The sequence below is a fragment of the Dysidea avara genome, chromosome 1 (genome assembly GCF_963678975.1).
Source record: "Dysidea avara chromosome 1, odDysAvar1.4, whole genome shotgun sequence".
Lineage (NCBI taxonomy): Eukaryota > Metazoa > Porifera > Demospongiae > Dictyoceratida > Dysideidae > Dysidea > Dysidea avara.
The window spans coordinates 27,091,739-27,118,788 of NC_089272.1; the positions used below are offsets into that span (position 1 = coordinate 27,091,739).

Genomic DNA, 27,050 nt, shown 5'->3' on the forward strand with positions numbered 1-27,050 from the left:
CACATCTTTTTTCACCATAGCCTTTTCAAGGGCCGCACTCCTTTTTTTACAGCTTGGCTGTTTTTGATTAGATTTCACTTCTTTTTGTATTTGTATACCCCAAAGCCGGCCTATGGCCAGCTTTGGGGCTTTTTAACCTATATATTTTTCTTTACCACAGGAAAAAGAAAAAGATGAATCAGATTTTATAAATACTTTAACCCATTCTGATTTTATCAGTAAATGTACAAATTATATATATAATGCATATATCAAGAGTTCATAATATAAAAAGAGAGAATATATTTATTACATGTCAATTAATCCCCACAGGATAATTTGCAGCTGATTTCTCTACTGGGTGACTTGAAATGTAGCTGAACTCTCTACAGGGTGATCTGCTTGTATGTAGATGAACTCTTTACAGGATTCTCTCTACAGGGTGACTTGACTCTAGCTGAACCCTCTGCAGGGTTATCTGTTTGTAGTTGAATTCTCTACAGGGTGATTTGTTTGCAGCTGATGAACTCTCTACAAGGTAACTTCTTCTAGCTGATCTGTCTACAGGGTGACTTGTTTCTAGCTGGTCTCTCTACAGGGTGATTTGTTTGTAGCAGAATTCTCTACAGGGTGATGTGTTTGCAGCTGAACTCTCTACATGGTGGTTGCTTTGTAGCTAAACTCTCTAATAAGTGACTTCTTCTAGCTGAACTCTCTACAGGGTGATCTTTTCATAGCTGAACTCTCTACAGGATGATTTGTTTGCAGCTGAACTCTCTACTTGATGATTTCTTTGTAGCTGAACTCTCTACAGGGTGATTTGTTTGTAGCTGAAATCCCTACAAGGTAACTTCTTCTAGCTGATCTTTCTACAGGGCGATTTGTTTGTAGCTGAGTTCTCTACAGGGTGTTCGTTTGCAGCTGAATTCGCTACATGGTGGTTTCTTTATAGCTGAACTCTCTACAAGGGGACTTCTTCTAGCTGATCTCTCTACAGGGTGATTTGTTTGTAGCTGAACTTTCTACAGGTGATTTGTTTGTAGCTGAACTCTCTACAAGGTGATACTTCTAGGTGATCTCTCTACAGGATGACTTGTTTCTAACTGAACTCTCAACAGGGTGATCTGTTCATAGCTGAACTTTCTACTGGGTGATTTGTTTGCAGCTGAACTCTCTACATGGTGGTTTCTTTGTAGCTGAACTCTCTACAAGGTAATTTCTTCTAGCTGAACTCTCTATAGGGTGACTTGTTTCTAGCTGATCTCTCTGCAGGGTGATCTGTTCATAGCTGAACTTTCTACGGGGTGATTTGTTTGCAGCTGAACTCTCTATACATGGTAGTTTCTTTGTAGCTGAATTCTCTACAATGTGACTTCTTCTAGCTGAACTCTCTACAAGGTGACTTGTTTTCTAGCTGATCTCTCTACAGGGTGACTTGTTTCTAGCTGAACTCTCTACAGGTGATTTCTTTGTAGCTGAACTCTCTACATGATGGTTTTGTTGTAGCTGAACTCTCTACAAGGTAACTTCTTCTAGCTGATCTTTTTACAGGGCATATTTGTTTGTAGCTGAGTTCTCTACAGGGTGATTTGTTTGCAGCTGAACTCTCTACATGGGAGTTTCATTGTAACTGAACTCTCTACAATGTGACTTCTTCTAGCTGAACTCTCTGCAGGTGATTTCTTTGCAGCTGAACTCTGGTTTCTTTGTAGCTGAACTCTCTACAAGGTAACTTCTTATAGCTGATCTTTCTACAGGATGACTTGTTTCTAGCTGATCTCTCTGCAGGGTGATCTGTTCATAGCTGAACTTTCTACGGGGTGATTTGTTTGCAGCTGAACTCTCTATACATGGTAGTTTCTTTGTAGCTGAATTCTCTACAATGTGACTTCTTCTAGCTGAACTCTCTACAAGGTGACTTGTTTTCTAGCTGATCTCTCTACAGGTGATTTCTTTGTAGCTGAATTCTCTACAATGTGACTTCTTCTAGCTGAACTCTCTACAAGGTGACTTGTTTTCTAGCTGATCTTTTTACAGGGCATATTTGTTTGTAGCTGAGTTCTCTACAGGGTGATTTGTTTGCAGCTGAACTCTCTACATGGGAGTTTCATTGTAACTGAACTCTCTACAATGTGACTTCTTCTAGCTGAACTCTCTACAGGTGATTTCTTTGCAGCTGAACTCTGGTTTCTTTGTAGCTGAACTCTCTGCAAGGTAACTTCTTCTAGCTGATCTTTCTACAGGGTGATTTGTTTGTAGCTGAATTCTCTACAGGGTGATTTATTTGCAGCTGAACTCTCTACAAGGTGACTTCTTCTAGCTGAACTCTCTACAGAGTGATTGATTTTTTTGCAGCTGAACTCTCTACATGGTGGTAGCTTTGTAGCTGAACTCTCTAAAAGGTGACTTATTCTAGCTGAACTCTCTAAAGGGTGATCTTTTCATAGCTGAACTCTCTACAGGATGATTTGTTTGCAGCTGAACTCTCTACATGGTAGTTTCTTTGTAGCTGAACTCTCTACAAGGTAACTTCTTCTAGCTGACCTTTCTACAGGGTGATTTGTTTGTAGCTGAATTCTCTACAGGGTGATTTATTTGCAGCTGAACTCTCTACAGAGTGATTGATATTTTTGCAGCTGAACTCTCTACATTGTGGTTTCTTTGTAACTGAACTCTCTACAGTGTGATTTGTTTGTAGCTGAACTCTCTACAGGGTGATCTGTTCGTAGCTGAACTCCCTACAAGGTAACTTCTTCTAGCTGATCTTTCTACAGGGCTATTTGTTTGTAGCTGAGTTCTCTACAGGGTGATTTGTTTGCAGCTGAACTCTCTACATGGTAGTTTCTTTGTAGCTGAACTCTCTACAATGCGACTTCTTCTAGCTGAACTCTCTACAGGGTGACTTGTTTCTAGCTGATCTCTCTACAGGGTGACTTGTTTCTAGCTGAACTCTCTACAGTGGATTTGTTTGCAGCTGAACTCTCTACAAGGTAACTTCTTCTACCTGATCTTTCTACTGGGTGATTTGTTTGTAGCTGAATTCTCTACAGGGTGACTTTTTTCTAGCTGATCTCTGTACAGGGTGACTTGTTCCTGCTGAACTCTCTACAGGTGATTTGTTTGCAGCTGAACTCTCTTACATGGTGGTTTCTTTGTAGCTGAACTCTCTACAAGGTTACTTCTTCTAGCTGATCTCTCTACAACATGACTTGCTTCTAACTGAACTCTCTACAGTGTGATCTGTTCATAGTGGAACTTTCTACTGGGTGATTTGTTTGTAGCTGAACACTTTGCATGATTGTTTCTTTGTAACTGAACTCTCTACAAGGTAACTTCTTCTAGCTGATCTCTCTACAGGGCAATTTGTTTGAGCTGAACTCTCTACATGATGGTTTCTTTGTAGCTGAACTCTCTATTAGGTACCTTCTTCTGGCTGATCTGACTACAGGGTGACTTGTTTGTAACTGAATTTCCTACAGAATAATTTGCAATGTAATAAATTATAATTGAGTAAATTATAAATGCAGCTGAATGCTTTATTAGGGTGACTGTTCTATTAGAGTATCTCGATCTCGCATTTGCTACACGTAGTTGCCTTTCGAATCATAACTCAGTGGTTTGTAATCCGATTCTTCTGTACTACTGCAAGGACTTTCTATGATGATTATTCCAGCTACATACTGATTTTCAGCTCATTGCTCTAAGCGGTTTGCCTGGTAGATACAAAAACTAATAGCTTTTTTGTTCATAAAAATCGATTGCGTAATTTTGACACAGGTCGGGTTTTGTGTCATATCTCCGTGGTCTTTATCCCGATTCCTTTCAAACCACAAAAAGGCACTCCTACGATGGTTGCTCCATCTACATATCAATTTTCAACTGATTCCTCAAAGGAGTTTACCCTGTAGGCGTGACAGACCTTCGACCTTATTTTACGCAAATAATCGGTCATAACTCCGTGAATGCTCATCGGATTTCTACCAAAGTTGGTACACAGATCCGCCTTAATGAGCCCTTTACGTGTGCCAAATTTCAGCCCGATCCGAGCACGCATTCGTGTTTTATGGCGGATTTTGCGAATGTGAGAAATGAAGAAGTAGAAGAAGAAAAAAACGAAGAAATTAAAACGAAATTTTGTTCGCTCGTATCTCGGAAATGGCTGGAGCGATTTTCTTCAAAGTTGGTGTGTAGACTCCCCTTACTGGCCGGCACCTCTCTAGCAAATTTGGTTCCAATCGGATAAGGGATCACAGAGCTACATAGGTGTGAAAATTGCGTTTTCTTTCTTCCTGTTAATATACTCACGGGTGGCACGCCGGCTTCTTGGGCCGCACGACACACTACCGTGTGTCTTGATCACGGGTGGCACGCCGGCTTCTTGGGCCGCACGACACACTACCGTGTGTCTTGATATACTCACAGGTGGCATGCCGGCTTCTTGGGCCGCACGACACACTACCGTGTGTCTTGATTAAGTGTAAAATGCATATACAAAACTTCTAATTCAATGCATGAATAATAATGTATTAAGTGCATAATCTCATAGAAACCCTGCATATTATGTTTTGTCACAATTCCTTGTCAGTTGTCAGTCGCTCCAGCAGCATCGTCCTTATGTGCAACAATTACTTATTGTGTTCCACCATATTCCCACTACAATGATCAATGTGTACTGTATAGCTAACCTATGACATGTACAAAGAAAACAAAGCTTATTTGGTAACATCATTGTTAACAAAGTTATAGCTAACGAATGTGTAAAAGGTAGAGTAGGGCTTATCATACAGTACGATAGTAACTGTATAGTAGGGACTACAAAGGAGTAGGCGTGGCCCACAAAATAATATCACCCAAACATCAGCCTCAATTACAATGATGAGGCAGTATTGGTGAGGTAAAACTAAACCCAAACAAGCTTTCAGATTGACCCGAAATGCTTTCAACAAGTTCTTGATTAAAATGCTGTGTAACGGGTTGAACATAGCTGACAATGAAGTGTAATGGTAACTTCACTTTTCACACAATAATTGATATAGCTTGGGCACACGGTGCCTTTTCAGATGCGGTATGCGTGGGGTCACCAGCTATAATAAATTTTTTTACAAAAAAAGTTAACAAACAAGTACACGAAAAAATTTGGAATTTTCAACTAGAGTAGGGACGACAGTACATTGATAAAAAGTACTGAAACAAGTGCATAGGGGCAGTGAACAATACTAAAATACAGTTAAATAATAAGACGTGTTATATCCCTACTGTGCATTTCCATTATGGCATCTTAAGCACAGTAGGGATATAACACGTCTTATTATTTAACTGTATTTTAGTATTGTTCACTACCCCAATGCACTTGTTTCAGTACTTTTTATCAATGTACTGTCGTCCCTACTCTAGTTGAAAATTCCAATTTTTTTCGTGTACTTGTTTATAACTACACATACATAGTTAAGTAGCTCGCTACACTACTTCTTTGAATACTGTGAATGCTCTATTAGAGTATCCAGATCCTGACTGTTCTATTAGAGTATCTCAATTTTTTTTTGCAAACAGTGTCCCATAAAAGTCAGGGGGGATGGTCTCCACCGCCTATGTGCTACAGAATTATTTCAGAGCTGGATTTCAGAAATGCTTCAGTCCTGGCGCTACTATAAGAGGTACACTTGCTAGATATCTGCAACTTCACAATTGAGATCTCGCTCACGATAGGTTTGCGACCACACCCATCAAATAAAGATCTAAGTGGACTAATAGTGATAGAGTACGGAGACCCCACCTCTTAACAATCTAGCTATTTCCTTAACGGTAAACAAGATAACCTTACTCCTTATTGGTCTAGCTAGCTGCACACCCTTTGGCTGACTCAAGATAAACTCTAATACAACAGTCACTGTAATATAACAGTCATGTATGATAGAACAGTTACATTGTTCTGGTTACATTGTTCTGGTAGACATAGCTATTTTTATAAGAACAAGTTGATGCTGTGCTACTTCTAAAAACCATGCGCCATGCAGCTAGCTAACTCATCTATGCTACTATGAATTGACCAACTATGCATTACTGCTTTACAATAGGGTAATTTTGGGTTGTGCAATAACATTATTAGCTAATTCTCGTACTTCGTAATTCATGAAATATTCGTAATTCGTTCAATTACGTTGCTATGCACTGCTAAGGAAGCGTTTGTTAAACAAACCGCTTTACCAACATATTATGCACAGAAGTATCTTCTAAACTGTTTTATAGTTTGACTAACGTGTTTTTCTCTCAAATTCTCTCGACAAAGCCTCAAGGCTGCTCTTCATTTTCGTTCGCGTACGTAAGGGATACGCCCCCTTTCAACTCGAAGCGATAGGCTATTCCTGGCAGTGTACGAGGCCTGCACCGTTGTTTTTCAGTTGCTAAATGCCTGAAAACCTCAAGGGGAAGGTAGTCTGAGGAAAGTCGCCACACCCGTATTTCAGTCCGCCGAAAAGAAACCACCTCAGATCCAAGTTCACCTGTGCAGAAGTTTAATACAGACTTCATTTCACTTTAACTTCTAACGTAAAAGCTGCTTTTACCATTATTAAACGATTTTGCTCACATGGGTGCGTACGGACAAACATAGGTAGATAGGTAGATATGTAGATAGGTAGATAGATAGGTACACACACTCTCTTTTACGAAAACAATTTCAGTAAACCAGGCGAGCGCCCACAGCCGGCCGAAGGCCGGCTGTGGGCGCGCGCCTGGTTTAAAAAGAAGCAAGCACAATATAAATTCAGTATAGCTATTACATACGTAATTGTGCTAAAGGAGACAGGTACCCCTCAGCAACAGCAAGGTCGACAGCTGGAGGCACACAGGGATGCTTGGATCTAGAATGCAATCCCATTATAGAAGAGTGCAGCAAGGAGAGCCCCAAACTACAGCAAAGCCAGCCCATAACCACAGGATATGGGGAACTCCACTTCTCACTGGGCAAATGCGCAAGATGTTTATAAGTAGTGGTATCTGCCTTTCCCATATCTACAGATGTGGAAAATACAAGCTACATTGTAGCTAGCCGTGCCACAACAAAAAACTAAACAAACTAGTGTTTTAAAAACTTGTTACTACTGGAATTAACGTATGGCAAACTATGTGATTAGTATAGTGTTTAAAAAAATTGTTAATTTAAAAATAAAGTAGTAGTCTATGCAATAAAGAGTAGTGAAACAAGAGATGAATGATGGTGTTACAACATAGCTCAGTGGGAAAGTCCCTAATTTGGCACATTAGCTATTATTATTTTACTCAATGCCAAAGTAGGGACTTCCCACTGAGCTATGCTGTAACACCATCATTCATCTCTTGTTTCATCACTTTTTTTTATTGCATAGATTCCTACTTCATTTATAAATTAACAATTTTTTTAAACACTATACTAATCACATAGTTTGCCATATGTTAGTTCCAGTAGTACGTAGAAGTGCAATTAATTCCAAATCACATTTTTGTAAGTGCACTGTAAAACAGCCAATAAAATAAAAGAATCCCAGAAGCCATTTAAGTGTGACAAAAGAAAGTGATACAATAAAGAACCAATCAAATAGACTGACAATTATGAGCAGCTAGTATTGACTTCTACGTAGGTAGCCAATCAAAAGTGCTGACATAAAGCTTTTTATTGCAACAACCAATGACATTATAAATAGCCAATAAGATTAAAAAGCTTTTTAAGTACTGAAAGAATGTTGCAATCACCATTTAGAGTTAACGTCAATCGTCACACAGAACTGTACTACAAGACTTAGAGGGTGATTACTATGTGATTAGTAGGCAATTACATGCATTTTCATGCAATTAGGGAATAAGTACCCATAACAGCCAAGATTGCACTCAGCTTTGCCACAAGCAAATTTGACTGCTACTCATATCATTATTCCATACAGTAACTGTTCTCAAATGTGCATAATTTCCTAATCGAGAAACTGATCAATGTTGGTGCACCAAATGGTGTGTTCGTCCAAGCTTTGAAGGTAAGATTTTTTTTTTGCTGCAGTGAGGTGTATTCTTGCTCATCATTTTAAAAATGGTTTAGCTTTTTTGAAGTCACAAATATAAAGTCCCACTAAAGTTGAGAATTCACCAAAATACATCTTTAGACTATAGTTAAGAAGAAGCATTTTCACTTGTGTAATGCACAAGGAGAGCCTTGTGTGCACATGCTACCACACATGCTCGAATTCCTATTAAATACACACCAATATTTATGCATTTTGTCTCCAAACTTGATCCTTCTTCTGAATGTTGTATTAGAGAGTTTATTCTTTTTCCAATTATCTAACTGTCATGTAATTCAAATCCAAAAATTAGATACAAGACTCACTGAAACATGCAGTGTAGCTAACTGGCACCATTTGTGCTAAACTATTCATTCACAATAACTTCACGGGAAACTTGAGAACAGACACCCTTATCTTGATCAAACTGTCCATGAAAGCTAAAAAGTGCTAGACAGGCATCTATTATGCCAGAATAATTTCAGGAATAATAGGTAGTTGAAAGACTTGGGGAATATTCCATAATAATTGGATGAGTTCTAGGAATGATTAGCTCAACGTTATGTTATTTTTTTGTAGTGTAATGCAAAAATCTTTTGGATACAACACTGAAACAGTGCAAGCATAAATAACAGTCGAAAAGATCGAGATGCTCTAATAGAGCAGTCACATACTTTAATAGAGTAGTCAACTCCCAGTCCATAATTCTAATGCAGTTGTCATTTATGTAAAAACTCTCACCAACATGCTTGGTTTTGCACAAAATCCAGGAATAATTTTGAGAGAATAATAGGTAAACTTAGAAAGAATTGCCAGAAGAATAATTGGAAGTTCAAAAAGCATAATAGACTCCTGCCTAGAAAGCACAAAAGCATTTGATCTATGCAAGGTCAAAAGCTTATATATGTGACCTTACTTTGGAAATCAGTCTTAATGTCATATGTGAAATACATAGAAATCTACACTAATATACTTGTATGTTACCACTAAAGCACTTATGCACTTATGCACCTAGTAAAATATTTCACAGAATTTCTTGTAATTCAAGGTACTGAAAACTGATCTAATCACTGTAATGCTGAGTAGAAGTTGGTAATGTCTTATTTTAATCATAAATATTTCAGTTGTAAAATGTGACATTAAGGCTGATTTTCCAAAATCCGGTCTCATATACAGGTACATGCATGATCATTAATGGAGGCCAGAAGCATATGTAGTACATGTATTATAGTGTAATATAGCTTGGACAGCAGATATAGCTAAGTGTAAATAGGCTAGTGATAGACACTTGAGACACGTGTAAGATATATTTTGGCTATGGTTGTAATTGCTGTTGTTAAAATATCTGAGCGCTGCTTACCTATTGCAAGATTGAACATTACAACACTGGCGTAGTCAGCAGGATTACTACTCGTCTTGAACCAACAAACCGTGGTACCGTAGATATATTAACAGTACTCGTTAAGATCACCCGCTTGAATGTATTGGATGCGTTGTTCTCTGTCCCCTTCTTGCAGGATTGACGATGTCTCTAACACTTGAGTTGACCGAGACCGGACAGAGGACCGGAGGAGAGCTGGGACTACAATTGGAACGAACAGAAATACACACCTCACGGAACCTAGCATTGGATGATGGAGTCACAGTACTGCCACAGAACTTTACTGGAATGGAATACTGGGACAGCTGGGTGAGCCATTTTGAAAGTATTTCAGCGATACATGGGTGGAGTGATAATGAAAAACTAATGTGGATGTGCGTTAAATTGGTTGACAAAGCTGCAGTCGCATTCAGGCAATTATTGCACGTGACCAAGGCATCTTATGAACTGACAAAAGCGGCACTTCGTAATCGCTTCGAACACCCTAGCAAAAGGGAGTTGTACAAATGAGAATTTGTCGGTCGACTAAAAAGTGACACGGAAAGTTGGGCTGATTATGGCGACAATATTCGATTGCTAGTACAAAGAGCTTATCCTGACTTTCAAGCAAATGCGCAGGAGTATCTCGCACTCCGTCACTACTTGGACCAGCTGAAATCACCGTTAATAGCAGTGGGAGTAAAACAAACACACCCTACGACCATAGTTGAAGCAGTGGAAATCACCATGCAATTGGAATCATATTTGCCTGAACAACTGCCTACCTGGCAACAGACAGAGGACCCATTACTACTGACTACAATCCAGTCTTCCCAAGTGAATATACTTGAATAGATCCAATACCTTACAAGCCAAGTAGAAAGACTGGAGTATTTTGCAAAGGAATCACACAGAGAGCATTTGCCATCACAATCTGTTAATGCAAATGGGTAGTGCCCAAAGCGCATTTGTAGTAAGTGTAATCAGGGTGTTGATAGTGTGATTGAGAGTCAGGCCAACACTAAGACAATATGTGAAACAGGCAGTAGAAGCAGTGATATGGCAACCATTACAATAAACAGTGTGTCCAGTTATTTTTTTTGCCTGTTTGTGTTGCTGGAATGGAAATATCCTGTTTGGTTGATACTGGTGCAAGAGTGTCCCTAATGAGTGGAGATATTTTGGATAAAGTTGGCCAAAGGAACATCATTGTGGAACCGGTAATTCACCAGAAACTAGTTGGGGTAGATGGAATACCACGCAAGGTACGTGGAGCAAGTGCCTTCCCTTTGACTATTGCTGGCCTTGAATTCCATCGTAAGTTGATCATTGCTGACAACATCACTGCAGATGCAATAGTCGGACTAGATTTCTTAGATTCTCACAAGTGTGCTCTTGACCTGAGACAAAGGAAGCTGTATTCCATTGGTACCACGCCTCTCTCCTAAAGATTCACTCCTGGGGAAAGTAGTCCTACAAGATACAACTGTCATACCTCCTGCTAGTGAGCTAGAGGTCATTGGACATGTTCAGAGAAGCAATAAATTAATGGCATTACCTGGATGGTGGAGGGAGTGCAGAGTCCAGTATTTGTAGCTAGGGCAGTAGTCACACCACAGACCAAGCTAGTGCCTGTGAGACTGATCAATACAGACCTGATACTAGTGACACTGTACAGAGGAACCAAGTTGGCAAATGCAGAAACTGTTGATGAAAGAAATGTTAATGTTGTGGGAAATGTTGATGCAGTTACTAGCAGTAATACCTCTGTACCAGTCTACACAGACAGTATTAATCAATTACCAGATGATGTTAGCCAGACCCAGCAAGACAAGTTCCTAGCATTGCTGCCACTGTATTCTGATGTGATTGCTTCTGGTCCTAATGACTTAGGTCATACACAGGTGCTTTCCCACCATATTGATACAGGAGACGCCCCGCCAATCCGCCAAGCAGCTCGTCGGGTACCTGTGCCATGTAGGGAAAAGGTAGAACAACTACTTGAGGATATATTAAGCAAGAAGATCATCTCCTCATCAAAGAGTACATGGGCATCACCTGTTGTCTTAGTCCAAAAGAAGGATGGGTCAATTCGATTCTGTTTAGATTACAGAAAAGTCAATGCAGTCACACGAAAGGATGCTTACCCCCTGCCAAAGGTAGATGACACCTTTGATACCCTTGCATGTTCATCATGGTTCTCAACCTTAGATTTGAAGAGCGGGTATTGGCAAGTCGAAGTGAACCCCAGTGACCGGGAGAAAACAGCCTTTTGCACCAACAAGGCCTATTTGAATTCAAAGTATTGCCTTTTTTGGCTTGTGCAATGCCCCGGCAATGTTCCAAAGACTAATGAATCTGGTGTTAGCAGGATTCCAGTGGAATATATGCCTGGTATACATAGATGACATCATTATTTTTAGGAAGACTTTTGACCAGCGTTTGCACAATCTTCAACAAGTCCTGGATCGTCTATGACAGGCTGGGCTTAAGCTGCACCCTAGCAAGTGCCAATTTCTCCAGCACAAAGTGACATTTTTGGGGCATATCATCTCTCCGGATGGGATCTATCCTGATCAACACTCACTTATATTCCTTTTTCCCGTCAGCCATCAGATTGTGGAACAGCCTTAGCCAGCAAACCATTAACTCTCCAACTCTAGATCACTTCAAAAGAACACTTATAATAACATGACTGTATGTACGAACTGTTTTGTAATATGTCACACCCCCCTTTCCCACAACTCACCCACTTGTAATGTTGTGCCACACACTCTTTTTGAGGTTCTGCACATTATAATATATAATATATATAATAATATATAATGATCCTGACAAGATTTCGAAAGTAACTGAATGGCCTACTCCAAGAAGTCCAGCAGTTCTTAGGGCTTGCTAATTATTATAGAAGATTTGTCAAGGACTTTGCTACTGTTGTTAAGCCCTTACACAAGCTTACTGAGAAAGGGATACCATTTTATGGACAGACCAATGCCAGGGTTGCTTTAATACTTTAAAATCTCTTTAACATCAGCACCCATCCTGGCTCTACCTGACTGGTCCAGACCTTTTATTGTGGACACCGACGTTAGTGACCAAGCTATTGGGGCAGCACTCTCTCAGGTCAACGAGAATGGCGATGAACAAGTGATAGTGTATGCCAGCAGATTTCTCAGTAAGGCTGAGAGAAACTATTGTGTTACACGAAGGGAGTTACTGTCAGTTGTGACCTTTCTGCAGCAATTTAAGCAATACTTACTGGGACATACTTTTATGATCCGTACAGACCATGGAGCTTTGACCTGGATCCAAAACTTCAAGGAGCTTGATGGATAGTTGACTCGGTGGATAGAGAAACTTCAGTAGTTTCAGTTTACCATCATGGAGGAGACACAATAATGCTGACGCATTATCCAGAATTCCATGTCGTCAATGTAGAAGATCATCACATGTCACCACAGACCCTGTGATACCACCTGTGCAAGGTAATCCCGAAGAGTTTCAAGTGTCAGCTGCCAATCTTACAGATAACCACACAGCTGAGGATCTACGTCAAATACAACTGTTGGATGGAAGTATTGGTGGAATACTACAGGCAAAGGAAACAGACAAAACGCCTAGTGCTGAGATTGTTCGAAGTCAATGTCCCTTTTACCGAAGGCTTCACCAACAGTGGGACCAACTTGTTGTTCAAGAAGGAGTACTATGGCGTCACTACCACACCCCATCAGAGAGCCACAGTTGGCTTCAATTGATTGTTCCTCAGTCCTTGCAACAAGTAATTTTGAAGGAATTACATGAAGGTAAGGGAGGAGGCCACTTAGGCCAAGATAGGACCCTTAATAAATTGAAAGAGAGATACTATTGGCCAGAACACTTGAATGCTGTGCGAGACTGGTGCCAAACATGTCCAGAGTGTGCTAACTAGAAAGTCACAAGCCCCAAGACGACGTGCACCACTGGGTACTATAACTGCTGGCTATTCAACACAGATAATGGCAGTAGACCTTCTTGGTCCTCTTCCTGAGAGTAACAGTGGAAATTCCTATGTCATGGTGGTCGGTGACTACTTTACAAGGTGGATGGAGGCTCTACCTATCCCCAACCAGGAGGCACAGACAGTGGCAATTAGTCTAGTGGATGAAGCATTTCTGAGATACTCAGTACCTGAACAGTTACATTCAGACCAAGGCCGTCAATTTGAATCAGAACTGCTTACCGACGTCTGCAAACTGTTGAACATACTTAAAACCAGGACGACCCCATACAATCTGCAGTGTGATGGCCTTGTTGAAAGGTTCAACCAAACTCTTTTAGACATGTTGGCAACATGCTCTAAGGAACACCCATTCAACTGGGAGCAGCATATACGCAAGGCATGCATGGCGTATAATACCAGTATACACCCCTCTACGGATTTACACCTTTCTACTTGATGTTTGGGAGGCAGGCACACTTGCCAGTTGACATAATGTTTGGAACCAGCAAACCAGAATCTCAATCTCCTAATGAGTATGCAGCCATGTTGAAGAAACAGTTGACCCAGCATTTGACTTGGCTCGTGAACAGATGGGTAGACAACATATGCGCCAAAAGGAGTATTATGATAAGAAGTTACATGGAGACCCATACCAGAGAGGGGACCTTACATTTATCAGTTGTGAAGAGAGGCCAACATCGCAAACTCCACCACCCCTGGACAGGACCCTACCAAGTGCTCAAGCAGGTCTCAGAGGCTACATACAGAATCAAGCAAGTTGATGGGAAAAGGCAACGTAAAGTTGTTCACTTTGACAGACTGAATCCTTGCCCTAGCAACATCCGTGTGAAGGACAATACCAACGAGGCAACTAATATGAAGCAGAAGAATGTGGAGCAGTCATCTGGGTCAGTAGATGATGAACAAGTATGGATGCCAAGTATTGGGACTAACTTGCAGCTCATTGATTATGATGATGATGATGGTAACGGACAAACACTGGACACACAACAACCGACTGCTGTATCACCTTTACCCCCACCTAGAAGGTATCCTGAGAGACACCAACAACCCCCTGCACATTATAATGATTTTGTACCGCATAGTTAAGTTCAAGCCGAGACGTATTCTTGAAAGAGGGGGATAGTGTAGTACATGTATTATAGTGTAATATAGCTTGGACAGCAGATATAGCTAAGTGTAAATAGGCTAGTGATAGACACTTGAGACACGTGTAATGTAAAATATATTTTGGTTATGGTTGTAATTGCTGTTGTTAAAGTATCTGAGTGCTGCTTACCTACTGCAAGACTGAACGTTACAACACGTACATGTTATTATTTTGCAAGTACTATACGTTGTTTCAGAAAATAATTGAGCTGTGTTACTTTTCAGGACCTTGTGCTAGTAGTTTAAAGGTTTATGTATACTACCTTGCTGCAACAGTGTATACATTTGGGAGAAGCAGCACTAAGTTCCTTTGTATGAAAAGAAGATCTAAGTTAATTTCAGCACAATGTCAGCCTCTGGCTCTGGAATAGATACGGAAACTGATGTCATAGACATTCCAGGCTTTTCTCTTCCCTCATCTTTGTTGTCTACCTGTCTTTGGGATTCAAACTGACAATGACAGCACTCATTTTGTTTATGGCTGGTTGTGTTCTCAATGTCAAATCTACAAGAAAGCCTCATATTTGTGGCCAACGTGATAGTGGGGGATATACTGGCAGCACTAGTAACAACACTGTCACGTGTTGTGGTTTTTTCCAATGCAGTAGGAGATTTCATAAGGTGTAATACAAAGCATTTTCTATTATTCTCAATAATCACAATCCATTTCACATACAATTGTGCCTTTTATAATGAACAGTTGCTTGTACAATTTATTTTTATCTGAACATTTTTTGCTAGGCCTTTTATACCTCAACAGCTAATTTTTATAATAGCCAAACAAATTTATAGCAAAATTAATACAACAGGAACAATAACCAACAATAATGAAAATTTCAATATCTACATAATTTATACTGTATATACCCTTTTAAATGTCTATTTTCATTAATCAAGACACACGGTAGTGTGTCGTGTGGCCCAAGAAGCCGGCGCGCAACACCCGTAGTATATTGACAGGAAGAAAGAAAATGCAATTTTCGCACTTCCGTAGCTCTGTGCTTCCTTGATGAAACAAGACGATTTTTGCTGTGGACACTCCCTCCACCTTCAGCACTCCACATTCCAAATTAGAACGAAATCGCTTAACGCGTTTCCGAGATATGCGACTTCAAAAATTGGCTTAGTTTCTTGGTTTTTTTTTCTTCCTCTTTTCGCACACTTACAAAAACTGCTATAAAACGCGAATGCCATATCCGATTACCTTGAAAATTGGCACACAGAAGGGGGGTATAAAGGCGCATCTCTGTACCAACTTTGGCTAGGATACGATAAACAGGAAAAGAGTTATGATCGATTATTCACGAAAAATAACACCAATATGTTGTCACGCCTACAGGGTAAACCGCATATGGGAAGAAGCTGAAAATCGGTGGGTAATGGCACATATTCATTTATTAAAAATGCGCAATTAGAAAATACGGCACAGAGGGCATGGGCGTTAAATCGCGTAATTAGTGTTTTGTTGTCAAGGTGTAGTTGACAGTGCTTTCGTGTAGTTAGTAGTGTTTTGCTTGTACTGGACAGCAGTTTTGAACAAGGTTGTAATCAGAACACCAGCTGATTAATTTGTTGGCAAGTGGCATAGCGACTAATTTGTTGGCAAGTCACTTGTGTAGTGGCTCACAATAAACATATTAACTGGCGTAGCTATTGTGTAGCAAGACATAGTACTCTTGTGAAGATATAGTTCATACTACTGATTCTGGATACCTATAGCGAATTATGGTTAATTCCTGTGCTGTTCCTGAGTGTAGCAACAGGTCAACCCGTGAAACCAACATCAGCTACTTTGGTTTACCACTGCACAACAAAAAACTGCTGAAAGTATGGGTACATTAAATAGGTAGATCTGACTTACCCATTAACACTTCCACCAGAATTTGCAGCGACCATTTTAAAAATGCAAAAAGAAGACGTTTGCACAAGAATGAATATCCAACTTTAAAGTTACCAGAATTACCAACCAGAGTCACAGTACCACCACCACGCAGACCAATTGTTCGCCACCCATTAATTACAAAAAAGAAGAATGCAGTAAAACCCAAGAAGTTAAATATAGTGACATTGGAGTGAACACTGATCTAACATGCCAAGACCTTCAAACACTAGAGGAAACCTTATCAGAAACAAACAGAAAACTACAAGAATCAGAGAAAGCTTGCCAAACATTACACAAAAATCAATTTTTTCGGCTGGAGAATATTCAGGATGATAACAGTAAAGTTAATTTCTACACTGGATTTTCGTCATTACACATGTTAATGGTTTGTTTTAATTTCTTGGGTCCATGTGTTAACAAACTGAACTACTGGGGTAGCACATCTACTGAGAATGATAAGAAGACAAATAAAGGAAGACCACGAGCACTTTCACCACTTAATGAATTTTTTCTTGTGTTAGTACGTGTAAAATTGGGTCTATTTGAACAAGACTTAGCAAATTGGTTTGGTATATCACAACCTACTGTTTCCAGGATCTTCAACACCTGTCTATTTTTTCAGTTTAAAAACATTCCACTCTGGCCTCCAAAAGAGCTTGTGTCACTTAATATGCCTAAACCCTTTAAAGAGAAATATCCCTGCACAAGAATTATTGTGGATGCCACAGAAATTTTTGTTGAACAACCTGCCATCACAGAATTACAACAACTGACATATTCCAAGTATAAAAGCCATAATACTTACAAGGGTTTGATAGGAATATCACCATCTGGAGCAGTGACATTTGTGTCAGATCTTTGTCCTGGAAATATCTCAGACAAGGAACTCACCAGAAAGTCTGGTTTGTTGCAACTGTTGGAAAGCAATGATAGTGTTATGGCTGATAGGGGCTTTGATATTGCAGAAGATTTGGCTTTAATAGGGGTCAAATTAAACATTCCTCCCTTTATGAAAGGAAAGGAGCAGCTAGGTAATTCAGAGCTGGTTGAGACTATAGGCGAATTGCTTCATTGCGCATTCATGTGGAATGAGCCATGGATCAATTAAAAATTTTTCACATATTTGATAGGGCTCTTCCAGCATCTTTTAGAGACACAGCAAATCAAGTGTTTTTTGTTTGTGCAGTACTCACCAACTTTGATCCACCATTGTGTAAGTAATAAATGTATATATCAAACAAAAATTATACATAATAACATACAATGGTAAGTAGCTATCCACTACAGGTGGTATCCACCATTACACATACATACAGTAGGTCTTCGATTGTCTAAATTCTCAATTATGCATAGTACGATTGACTGTTCTGTTAGAGTATTTTGACAACCATTGTATGTTCTATTAAAGTAGAGTTCTGTGCGTGAATGAATACAATTCCCCAATCCACTTATTTGTGATCGAATAATGAATGTCCCACTGTGTATACCCAAATAAATCACTCTAACTCTATTGCAGTACATACATACAGGATGAACATTATATAACATAGTTAGGCTTGTATTTAGGGCATACAATTTCTGGTAGTAAATAATTGTCAAAGAATGACTCAAGTTTTGAAATGCTGTCACATTGCCATGCTGGATCTGGTAGAATTCGCTCTATTGACATTCCTTTGGTGGTATACACACAAAAGTCACACCATTTGTATAGATCTGACCCAACATACAACTGTAGTTGAACTTGATGATAGTAGGCGTGGTTTTTCTTTAAGGTAACTGCAGAATTTTTAGCTTCACAATAGAAGTTGATATCTTGGCAAGCTTCTAATGGTGTAACATCTCGCTTGGAGAATGGGCATTTTATTTCTAAAATTCCTTCTGCTTCATTACACAGCCTGTCAACCACACGACCATCAGGTGATGCCCCAAACCAACCATGTCTTGGATGGATAATAAAGCCACATTTTTTAACAGTCACTTGATTTTTGGATGCAATGTACTTTTGTATAGCAATGGACTCATGGTGCTGTCCCCAAACCATTGGTGCAGGTAAGGGATCTAATGGTTTGGGGTAGAGACAATATGTAATCAGTGCAACTGTTTTTTTCTTCTGAATCAGGATTCTTCCACATTTAGAGCCTGTTATCCGCTTGTAGCGTAAGCAGTGCCATTCTGGTTGCAAAGATTGACTCCTTGTTTCCATTTCTACCCTTTGTCTTTCATGAGGAGTAACTCTTAGGTTAAGCTTAACAAGAAGGCATTGTAGGGTCATTTCATCACTTTGAACTACAGGCAATTTATCATCTTCAAAAGTAGAACTCTCTTCAATGGATGGTAATAGTATCCAGTTTCTTTCATGTTCACTTTGAGGTGGTAACAAATACGTGTGGTCATGCTTAATTTTCTTTTCAGGTGGAAGAAGGATGTCTAGGAAAGCGCTTGGTTCACCAAATGACAGCAAACCACATCTAAACTCTTCAAGAGCTTTGCTGTCCATTGTGCGGTACTCTAGTGGTCGAGGATCAAATACACTCCTGGATTTTTTATTACAATTTTCCTTCATCAGCTTGCACTTTCTTAATGAAAGACCTGAAACCGGCTTGATATCCAAATTCTTTTCTCGTGGTATACCCCAACACTGAAGCTGGTCTGTACAGGTTAAGAAACCAGGGATCTTACCAAACCTGCTAAACTCTTCTAGAGCATAACACAGAGCACCAATATGATTACAGCTAGCATGTGGTCCTTTACCAGCAGGACATCCACACTCAGCACCTACTATAGCAAGTATATCAGAATCTAAATGTAAGAACAGCTTGTACATCTTGTCCTTTTTCATCTCTGGCATGCACTTGGTATGTAAGTTCAAAAAACCGTTAGCCTGAGATATCATGACATCTTGGGTGTGCCCACACCTAAACAGACTCATAGCAGAATTATTCAATGCTTTCACATCATTGGCTGGTTCACCATCTGCAAGAGTTCTCTCCACAAAATAACTGATCATTTGTGCATTGGTGAACACAAAAACATCTTCTGGCTGCCTTCCTGAATAAATATCTTTAAGCCTCTTCCAGCTATCTTCTGGAATCAGTGATGAAAAACTAACAGTAGCACCTTGACAACTTTCAGGGTTCACAACATCCTTATCCCACCCATTTCTGATGTAAGCTGTTACCCTGTGATTTGTGACACAATGTGTTAGCTATATACCAAGTAGTTTTCATCTAACCTAGCAACAAGATCAGGTTTTTTTCCCTTAAGAGAGGCTTGCCGGCATTGTAACCAGCGCTTGAGTTGTGGAATGGTTAAAGTGGATGGGTCTCTTCCACACAAACTAGCACCAGGCACATCTTTTTCATTGACCCACGGTAACAAGTTGTTTGATGGTAATTCTTCAGTATCACTTGTCATCCAATAACACTGCTATTTCTAAACAACTTATGACCAGCTAGTACACAAACCTTAAAACTAAATTCCTGTATTGTTATGCAATATGTTCAGTGAATGCAAACAAGCTTAACCACAGCGTGAGCCGCTGGTTGGTTAAGCTAAGCGTGAGCTGCTACTTGCCAAATTAGTCAGCTGGTGTTCTAATTACAACCTTGTTCATAACTGCTGTCCAGTACAAGCAAAGCACTACTAACTACACAAAAACACTGTCAACTACACCTTGACAACAAAACACTAATTACGCGATGCCCTCTGTGCCGTATTTTCTAATTACGCGTTTTTAATAAATGAATATGTGCCATTAGGTTAACTATTGAACCTCAAACCTTTTGTGGTTTGAAAGAAATCGAGCTAAAAACCAGGAAGATACAACGAAAAAACCAACAGTGTGTAACAATTATGCAATCGAGATTAGCTAATAAAAACCTACTACTTACCACGCCTACCAGATAAACCGCTTGGGGTAATGCTTTGAAAATCGCTGTATAGATGGAGTAATCATCTTAGAAAGGCTCTTCAATGATGTAGAAGAATCAGACTTAAAGCCACGGATTTATAACATGAAATCCAATTTGGTGCAGCAAGTGCGACATCGAGATACTCTTATAGAGCAGTCATCCTAATAGAGCAGTCATCCTGAAGAGAATTCAAGAGATCAGTTAGAAACAAGCAACCTGTATAGAGATCAGCTAGAAACAAGTCACCCTGTAGAGAGATCAGCTACAAACAATTCACCCTGTAGAGAGATCAGCTAGAAAAAGTTACCTTATAGGGAATTCATGCAACTATGGAAAGGGATAGTTCAGCTAGAAGAAATCACCTTGTAGAGTTCAGCTACAAAGAAACTACCATGTAGAGAGTTCAACTACAAACAAATCACTCTGTAGAAAGATCAGATAGAAGAAGTTTCCTTGTAGAGAGTTCAGCCTACAAACAAATCAGCCTGTAGAAAGATCAGCTAGAAGGAGTCACCTTGTAGAGAGTTCAGTTACAAAGAAACCATCATGTAGAGAATTCAGCTACAAACTAGTGACTTTGTAGAGACATCAGCTAAAAGAAATTACCTTGTAGAGAGTTCAGCTACAAAGAAACCACCATGTAGAGAGTTCAGCTGCAAACAAATCACCTGTAGAGAGTTAAGCTACAAACAAATCTCCCTGTAGAGAGATCAGCTAGAAGAAGTCACCTTGCAGGGAGTTCAGCTTCAAAGAAACCATCATGTAGAGAGTTCAGCTGCAAACAAATCACCTGTAGAGAGTTCAGCTACAAACAAATCTTCCTGTAGAGAGATCAGCTAGAAGAAGTTACCTTGTGGAGAGTTCAGCTTCAAAGAAACCATCATGTAGAGAGTTCAGCTGCAAACAAATCACCTGTAGAGAGTTCAGCTACAAACAAATTTCCCTGTAGACAGATCAGTTAGAAGAAGTTTCTTTGTAGAGAGTTCAGCTACAAACAAATCACCCTGTAGAAAGATCAGCTAGAAGGAGTCACCTTGTAGAGAGTTCAGTTACAAAGAAACCATCATGTAGAGAGTTCAACTACAAACTAGTGACCTTGTAGAGACATCAGCTAAAATAAATTACCTTGTACAGAGTTCAGCTACAAAGAAACCATCATGTAGAGCCTCGCTCCAGGTATGTTCACAAGCCATCTTTGGCAGGTTTTAGTAAACCTACTTTTTGAAACCTGCCAACAATGGTTCAGGAACATACCTCTGTAGAGAGTTCAGCTGCAAACAAATCTCCCTGTAGAGAGATCAGTTAGAAGAAGTTTCCTTGTAGAGAGTTCAGCTACAAACAAATCACCCTCTAGAAAGATCAGCTAGAAGAAGTCACCTTGTAGAGAGTTCAGTTACAAAGAAACCACCATATACAGAGTTCAGCTACCAACTAGTGACCTTGTAGAGACATCAGTTACCTTGTATAGAGTTCAGCTGCAAACAAATCACCTGTAGAGAGTTCAGCTACAAACAAATCACTCTGTAGAAAGATCAGCTAGAAGAAGTTACCTTGTGGAGAGTTCAGTTACAAAGAAACCATCATGTAGAGAATTCAGCTGCAAACAAATCACCTGTAGAGAGTTCAGCTACAAACAAATCGCCCTATAGAGAGATCAGCTAGAAGAAGTTATCTTGTAGAGAGTTCAGCTGCAAAGAAACCATCATGTGGAGAGTTCAGCTGCAAACAAATCACCTGTAGAGAGTTCAGCTACAAACAAATCTCCCTGTAGAGAGATCAGCTAGAAGAAGTTTCTTTGTATAGGGTTCAGCTACAAACAAATCACCCTATAGAAAGATCAGCTAGAAGGAGTCACCTTGTAGAGAGTTCAGTTACAAAGAAATCATAATGTAGAGAGTTCAGCTACAAGCCAGTGACCTTGTAGAGACATCAGCTAAAAGAAATTACCTTGTAGAGAGTTCAGCTACAAAGATACCATCATGTAGAGAGTTCAGCTGCAAACAAATCACATGTAGAGAGTTCAGCTACAAACAAATCTCCCTGTAGAGAGATCAACTAGAAGAAGTTTCCTTGTAGAGAATTCAGCTACAAACAAATCACCCTCTAGAAAGATCAGCTAGAAGAAGTCACCTTGTAGAGAGTTCAGTTACAAAGAAACCGTCATGTATAGTGTTCAGCTGCAAACAAATCTCCCTGTAGAAAGATCAGCTAGAAGAAGTCACCTTGTAGAGAGTTCAGCTACAAACAAATCACCCTCTAGAAAGATCAGCTAGAAGAAGTCACCTTGTAGAGAGTTCAGTTACAAAGAAACCATCATGTAGAGTGTTCAGCTGCAAACAAATCTCCCTGTAGAAAGATCAGCTAGAAGAAGTCACCTTGCAGAGAGTTCAGCTACAAAGAACCATCATGTAGAGTTCAGCTGCAAACAAATCACCTGTAGAGAGTTCAGCTACAAACAAATCTCCCTGTAGAAAGATCAGCTAGAAGAAGTTACCTTGTAGAGAGTTCAGCTTCAAAGAAATCACCCTGTAGAAAATTCAGCCACAAACAAATTGCCCTGTAGAAAGATTAGTTAGAAGAAGTTACCTTGTAGAGAGTTCAGCTACAAAGAAACCATTCTGTAAAGAGTTCAGCTGCAAACAAATCACCTGCACAGAATTCAGCTACAAACAAACCACCCTGTAGAGAGATCAGCTAGAAGAAGTTACCTTGTAGATTATTCAGCTACTAACAATTCACCCTGTAGAGAGGGCATCAAGAAGAAGTCACCTTGTAGAGTGTTCAGTTACAAAGAAACCACCCTGGAGAGTTCTATAATAAATATATGTATTATATATAATATATAATTTGTACATTTACTGATAAAAGCAGAAATATTTAAGGTACATCTGCTTCATCTTTTCTTCTTCCTGTGGTAAAGAAAAAAAGACAGGATAAAAAAGTCCAAAAATACAAAAACAAAAAGAAATGAAATCTAATCCAAAACAGCCAAGCTGTAAAAAAACAGTGTGGCCCTCAAAAAGGCTATGGTGAAAAAAGATGTGAAATCCAAGGTGGCGGCCAAGAAATGGCTGTGATGGTAGGTTAATGGTAAAAATTTTAATAACGACAATTCAGGTGAATTTTTGTGCTGCTTGGTCTTGGCAAAAAATTCACCTAAATTGCCGTTATTAAAATTTTTACCATTAACCTACCATCACAGCCATTTCTTGGCCGCCACCTTGGATTTCACATCTTTTTTCACCATAGCCTTTTTGAGGGCCGCACTGTTTTTTTTTACAGCTTGGCTGTTTGGATTAGATTCATTAATGTACTAGCAACCTGCTTGTTATTATACCAAAACCTACAGCACACTCATGTACAGGTGTGCATATATACACATAATATTAAGAGCTTATAAGCTCTTAATACACAATGTATTACCTGCTACAATGAGTGATACATTATTGCTGAACAGATGATTATCAATTGGATTACAACGATACTGTACTCCATTATCTGACATTGTCACATTAACGATTGTAAGATTCTCAGTTAAATCTCCATTGCTATTCATAGTTTTAGTAAGGATATGACAATCTCTATTAGCTACAGATACAAAGTCACCATTCATGTTCATGATTTCCCATACTACACTAGTAATATCTTCTCTTTGTTGGCCATTGACTGTGCAAGTAAATGTAGCATTTTCTCCTACACATACTCTGACATCGTTTGGTTGCTCAATTATTTCTGAAAAAGAAAATTGTTTCAAAGTACAGTGCATACTGTATATGTATGCAATTATGTGTATATGTGCAACCAGATTTTGAAAAATTGACTATAATGGGTACAGCAGTCATATTCAAACATGAATTTTTGAATTGTTGGACTACTTCAAGATTTTAAGTGTGTGTTTGACTGCTAGTTATGTGGTGACTTGTTAGGAGAATTGTGCCATATTTGTCTATGACTTTGTATACGCATACGGAACACAAAAATAAACCATACAGCTAGTAACGCTTATTCAAGGGCACTAATGCAGCTATTTTCCATATACTACATACATACAGGGGGGGTGTTTGTCTCACAGGTGAAGTGAACACAACACAACCACATACTAGTGGCATTATAATGTTTCTAGATAGCTATATGAGGGGTCATAGCTCCTTAGAAATCTCATACAGCCTCTTTGAAAGCTTGTTAAAATATCAAATCTAAGAAATCTATTAACTTTGTTGTAAAAGTCTGTATATTTCATGTATATTTCTGTATATGTTTCATCAACGTGTGCTATAGTATGGCCTTGCAGCCTCACGATGGATTCATAATTCTCTAGAAAATGAGAAATTTGAAATCTTTTCTCGTGAAAGAATTTCCAGGTACTAAACATCCTGTGATCCAATAATTTTAGATACTACAATTTTTTTTTGCTCTGAAATCTTGAGCACGGATAATCATCTGGTACACCAATACAACTTACTTTTGCCAATTTTTGAGACATTTCTCTTACTGAAACTGATGCTTTACTTGTTGATGTCACTAAAGTAAGCAGCGTGTATCACCAGTCTACTACAATAAAATGCCTGGCACTCTAGAAGGCAGGTAAATTTTCAAGTGGAGTATAGGGATGAGCCTATTTTGCTTTTTTTCCCACTTATTTTTCTTTCCAGCAATTCTTTTATTTTTTTACCTATTTTGCTCAATATTTTGCTCTAAATTTTTCTATTTTGCTGAGCATCAGTAAAAATTAATTGCAGTATCTCTAGCTTACAAGTATGTGTGACTGCTCTATTAGAATATTTCGTACGTAGTGACTGCTCTATTAGAGTATCTCGATCTTTAGTCACCATTTCCTATGAGCATATGTTGTCCTAATACTATGCGTGACTGTTCTATTAGAGTATCTCGATCTTTATCATACAAAATGTGCCAAGTTGCCATTCCTTGGTGACCATTTTTCCAATTTTCCACCTATTTTTCCAGCATTTTGCTCTTTGCTTTTACCAACGTAGTTTTCCAAAAATTTGGCCAGCAAAATCGGCGCATCCCTAGTGGAGTAACTCTTCACTGACTTGGTAAGCAGTGGCAAGAGGCATACCTACAATGTCCATTCACTGCTGGCTGACCATTTTCTAAGAAGACAGTTAGACACTAATACCAATAACTTCGAGGCATAAATGTTTCATAGGAGGTTTTAGAATGACACAATAAAAACCTTGGCTCTACCTTGGCTTTTATATGTCATGTCATTTTAACACCTCATACTCAGCATTTATGCCTCAAAGATGCTGGTATGTAGTGTCTAACTGTTACCTAGTACTATTAATTTAAACATGAAGTAGGGTTCTAAGCAATGAAAACTAGTGTATGAATGATAGTATTACAACATAACTCTGTGGCAAATCCCTACATTGGCATGTTTTTGTTCATTGCCAAATTAGGGATTTTCCCATGAGCTATGTTGTATTTACCACCATTCATATAATCTTGTCCCACTAGTTTTTATCACATACAGTAAGTTCTTTATTTCATTTTTTAAGTTTGTTTGTTTAATTTTTTTTATATCTACAGCCATGATATGTACATGAGACTGTTTTTGAATATGACTGTTGTATTAAGGTTACTGCTTTATTAGAGTAGCTATCTTGAGTGGGTTGCAGTCAACTGGACTACAGCATATAGTCATATTTAGGACAGTGGTTGTAGCATGCCTTGTATTTCATTGTGCTACCAATAAGAGGCATGTGTTTGATGATTTATCGCTATAAGTACAGCTAGATCAATAAGGGGTGTACTTCTCAATCATTATTGGTCCAGCTAGATTGTAAAGGGGGGTGTTGTTCAATTGTTATTCATGGTCCAGCTAGTTGTAAAAGGTCCTGTTGTGCAAGTACAGTGTCTACCAATTGTCTACCAGTTATACATATTAAAGCAGCTTGAGTGCTGCTTTAAATAATTTTGATATGGAAGGTGTCAGTATAGACAATACAGTTTTGTTTCATGAAGATGACAATTATGATTGAAGATTGAAAGAAAGGCAAGGGGCAGACGCTTGTCGGAACCCCAACAGGAAAATGCCACATGTGAGTTAAGTATTGTAGCAAAAAAATGGTGGCTGTATGATGCGCTTTTTAACTTCTACCCTTGCAACTGTAGTCATGCAAGGTAGACAGACCAAAAATTGAGTCTTGACAATTTAATATTGGTACATGTCTGGAGTTGTGTTTAGATTTAAAGCTATATTTGATGTTAGATACACTAAGACTATTCCGTTAAGGTACTTTTCGCAGTGTAAGATATTTCTAGGATGATTTTTAGAGGCAGAACTTTAGTAGGCACCATTCATTAGTGGAATGGTCCCTACTAAACAGTATTACCATACTGTTTGATTAGTAACAGTTGTAACAAGGGCAAGGTGATTTACCTGATATATACACACAACTGCAGGCCTGAGTGTGAATGTATAATATATCAGAATCACAAGTGCCCATGTTACATCATGTTCACTTTGGTAACTCACCTGCAAGTATGGGAAACTGCAGACGTACTTTGTGAGTGTATTTACCGTGTGCATTTCGATCATGGATAACCTATGTAAGAATAACAACAAAGTGTTACTAAGGTTAATAGCCATGGATAAATAAAGTAATGAATACATTTATAATGCTATTCATTAAGTGCCACAACTATGTGCTGTGTATATGTTACATCCTGTCAGGTAACCATTATAAAAACAACAACTAATCTGTGACCATCTAGA

At 39.0% G+C, this 27,050-nt stretch overlaps 1 protein-coding gene across 6 annotated transcripts in view; it reads right to left on the reverse strand.

Annotated features, from left to right (window-relative positions):
- The window catches only part of LOC136260591 (uncharacterized), an 81,313-nt gene that overhangs the window by 46,531 nt on the left and 7,732 nt on the right, over nucleotides 1-27,050 (reverse strand). For 5 of the 6 annotated variants that reach the window (XR_010703623.1, XR_010703624.1, XM_066054388.1 and 2 more), the window contains exon 2: nucleotides 23,732-24,040. The exons of the other annotated variant lie outside the window; for it this stretch is intronic. Coding sequence is in view for 3 of the 5 variants with exons in the window: in XM_066054388.1 (XP_065910460.1) it covers nucleotides 23,732-24,040 (309 nt within the window). In the remaining 2 variants the exon portion in view is untranslated. The remainder of the gene's footprint in view (nucleotides 1-23,731; nucleotides 24,041-27,050) is intronic. 6 annotated transcript variants of the gene reach the window in all.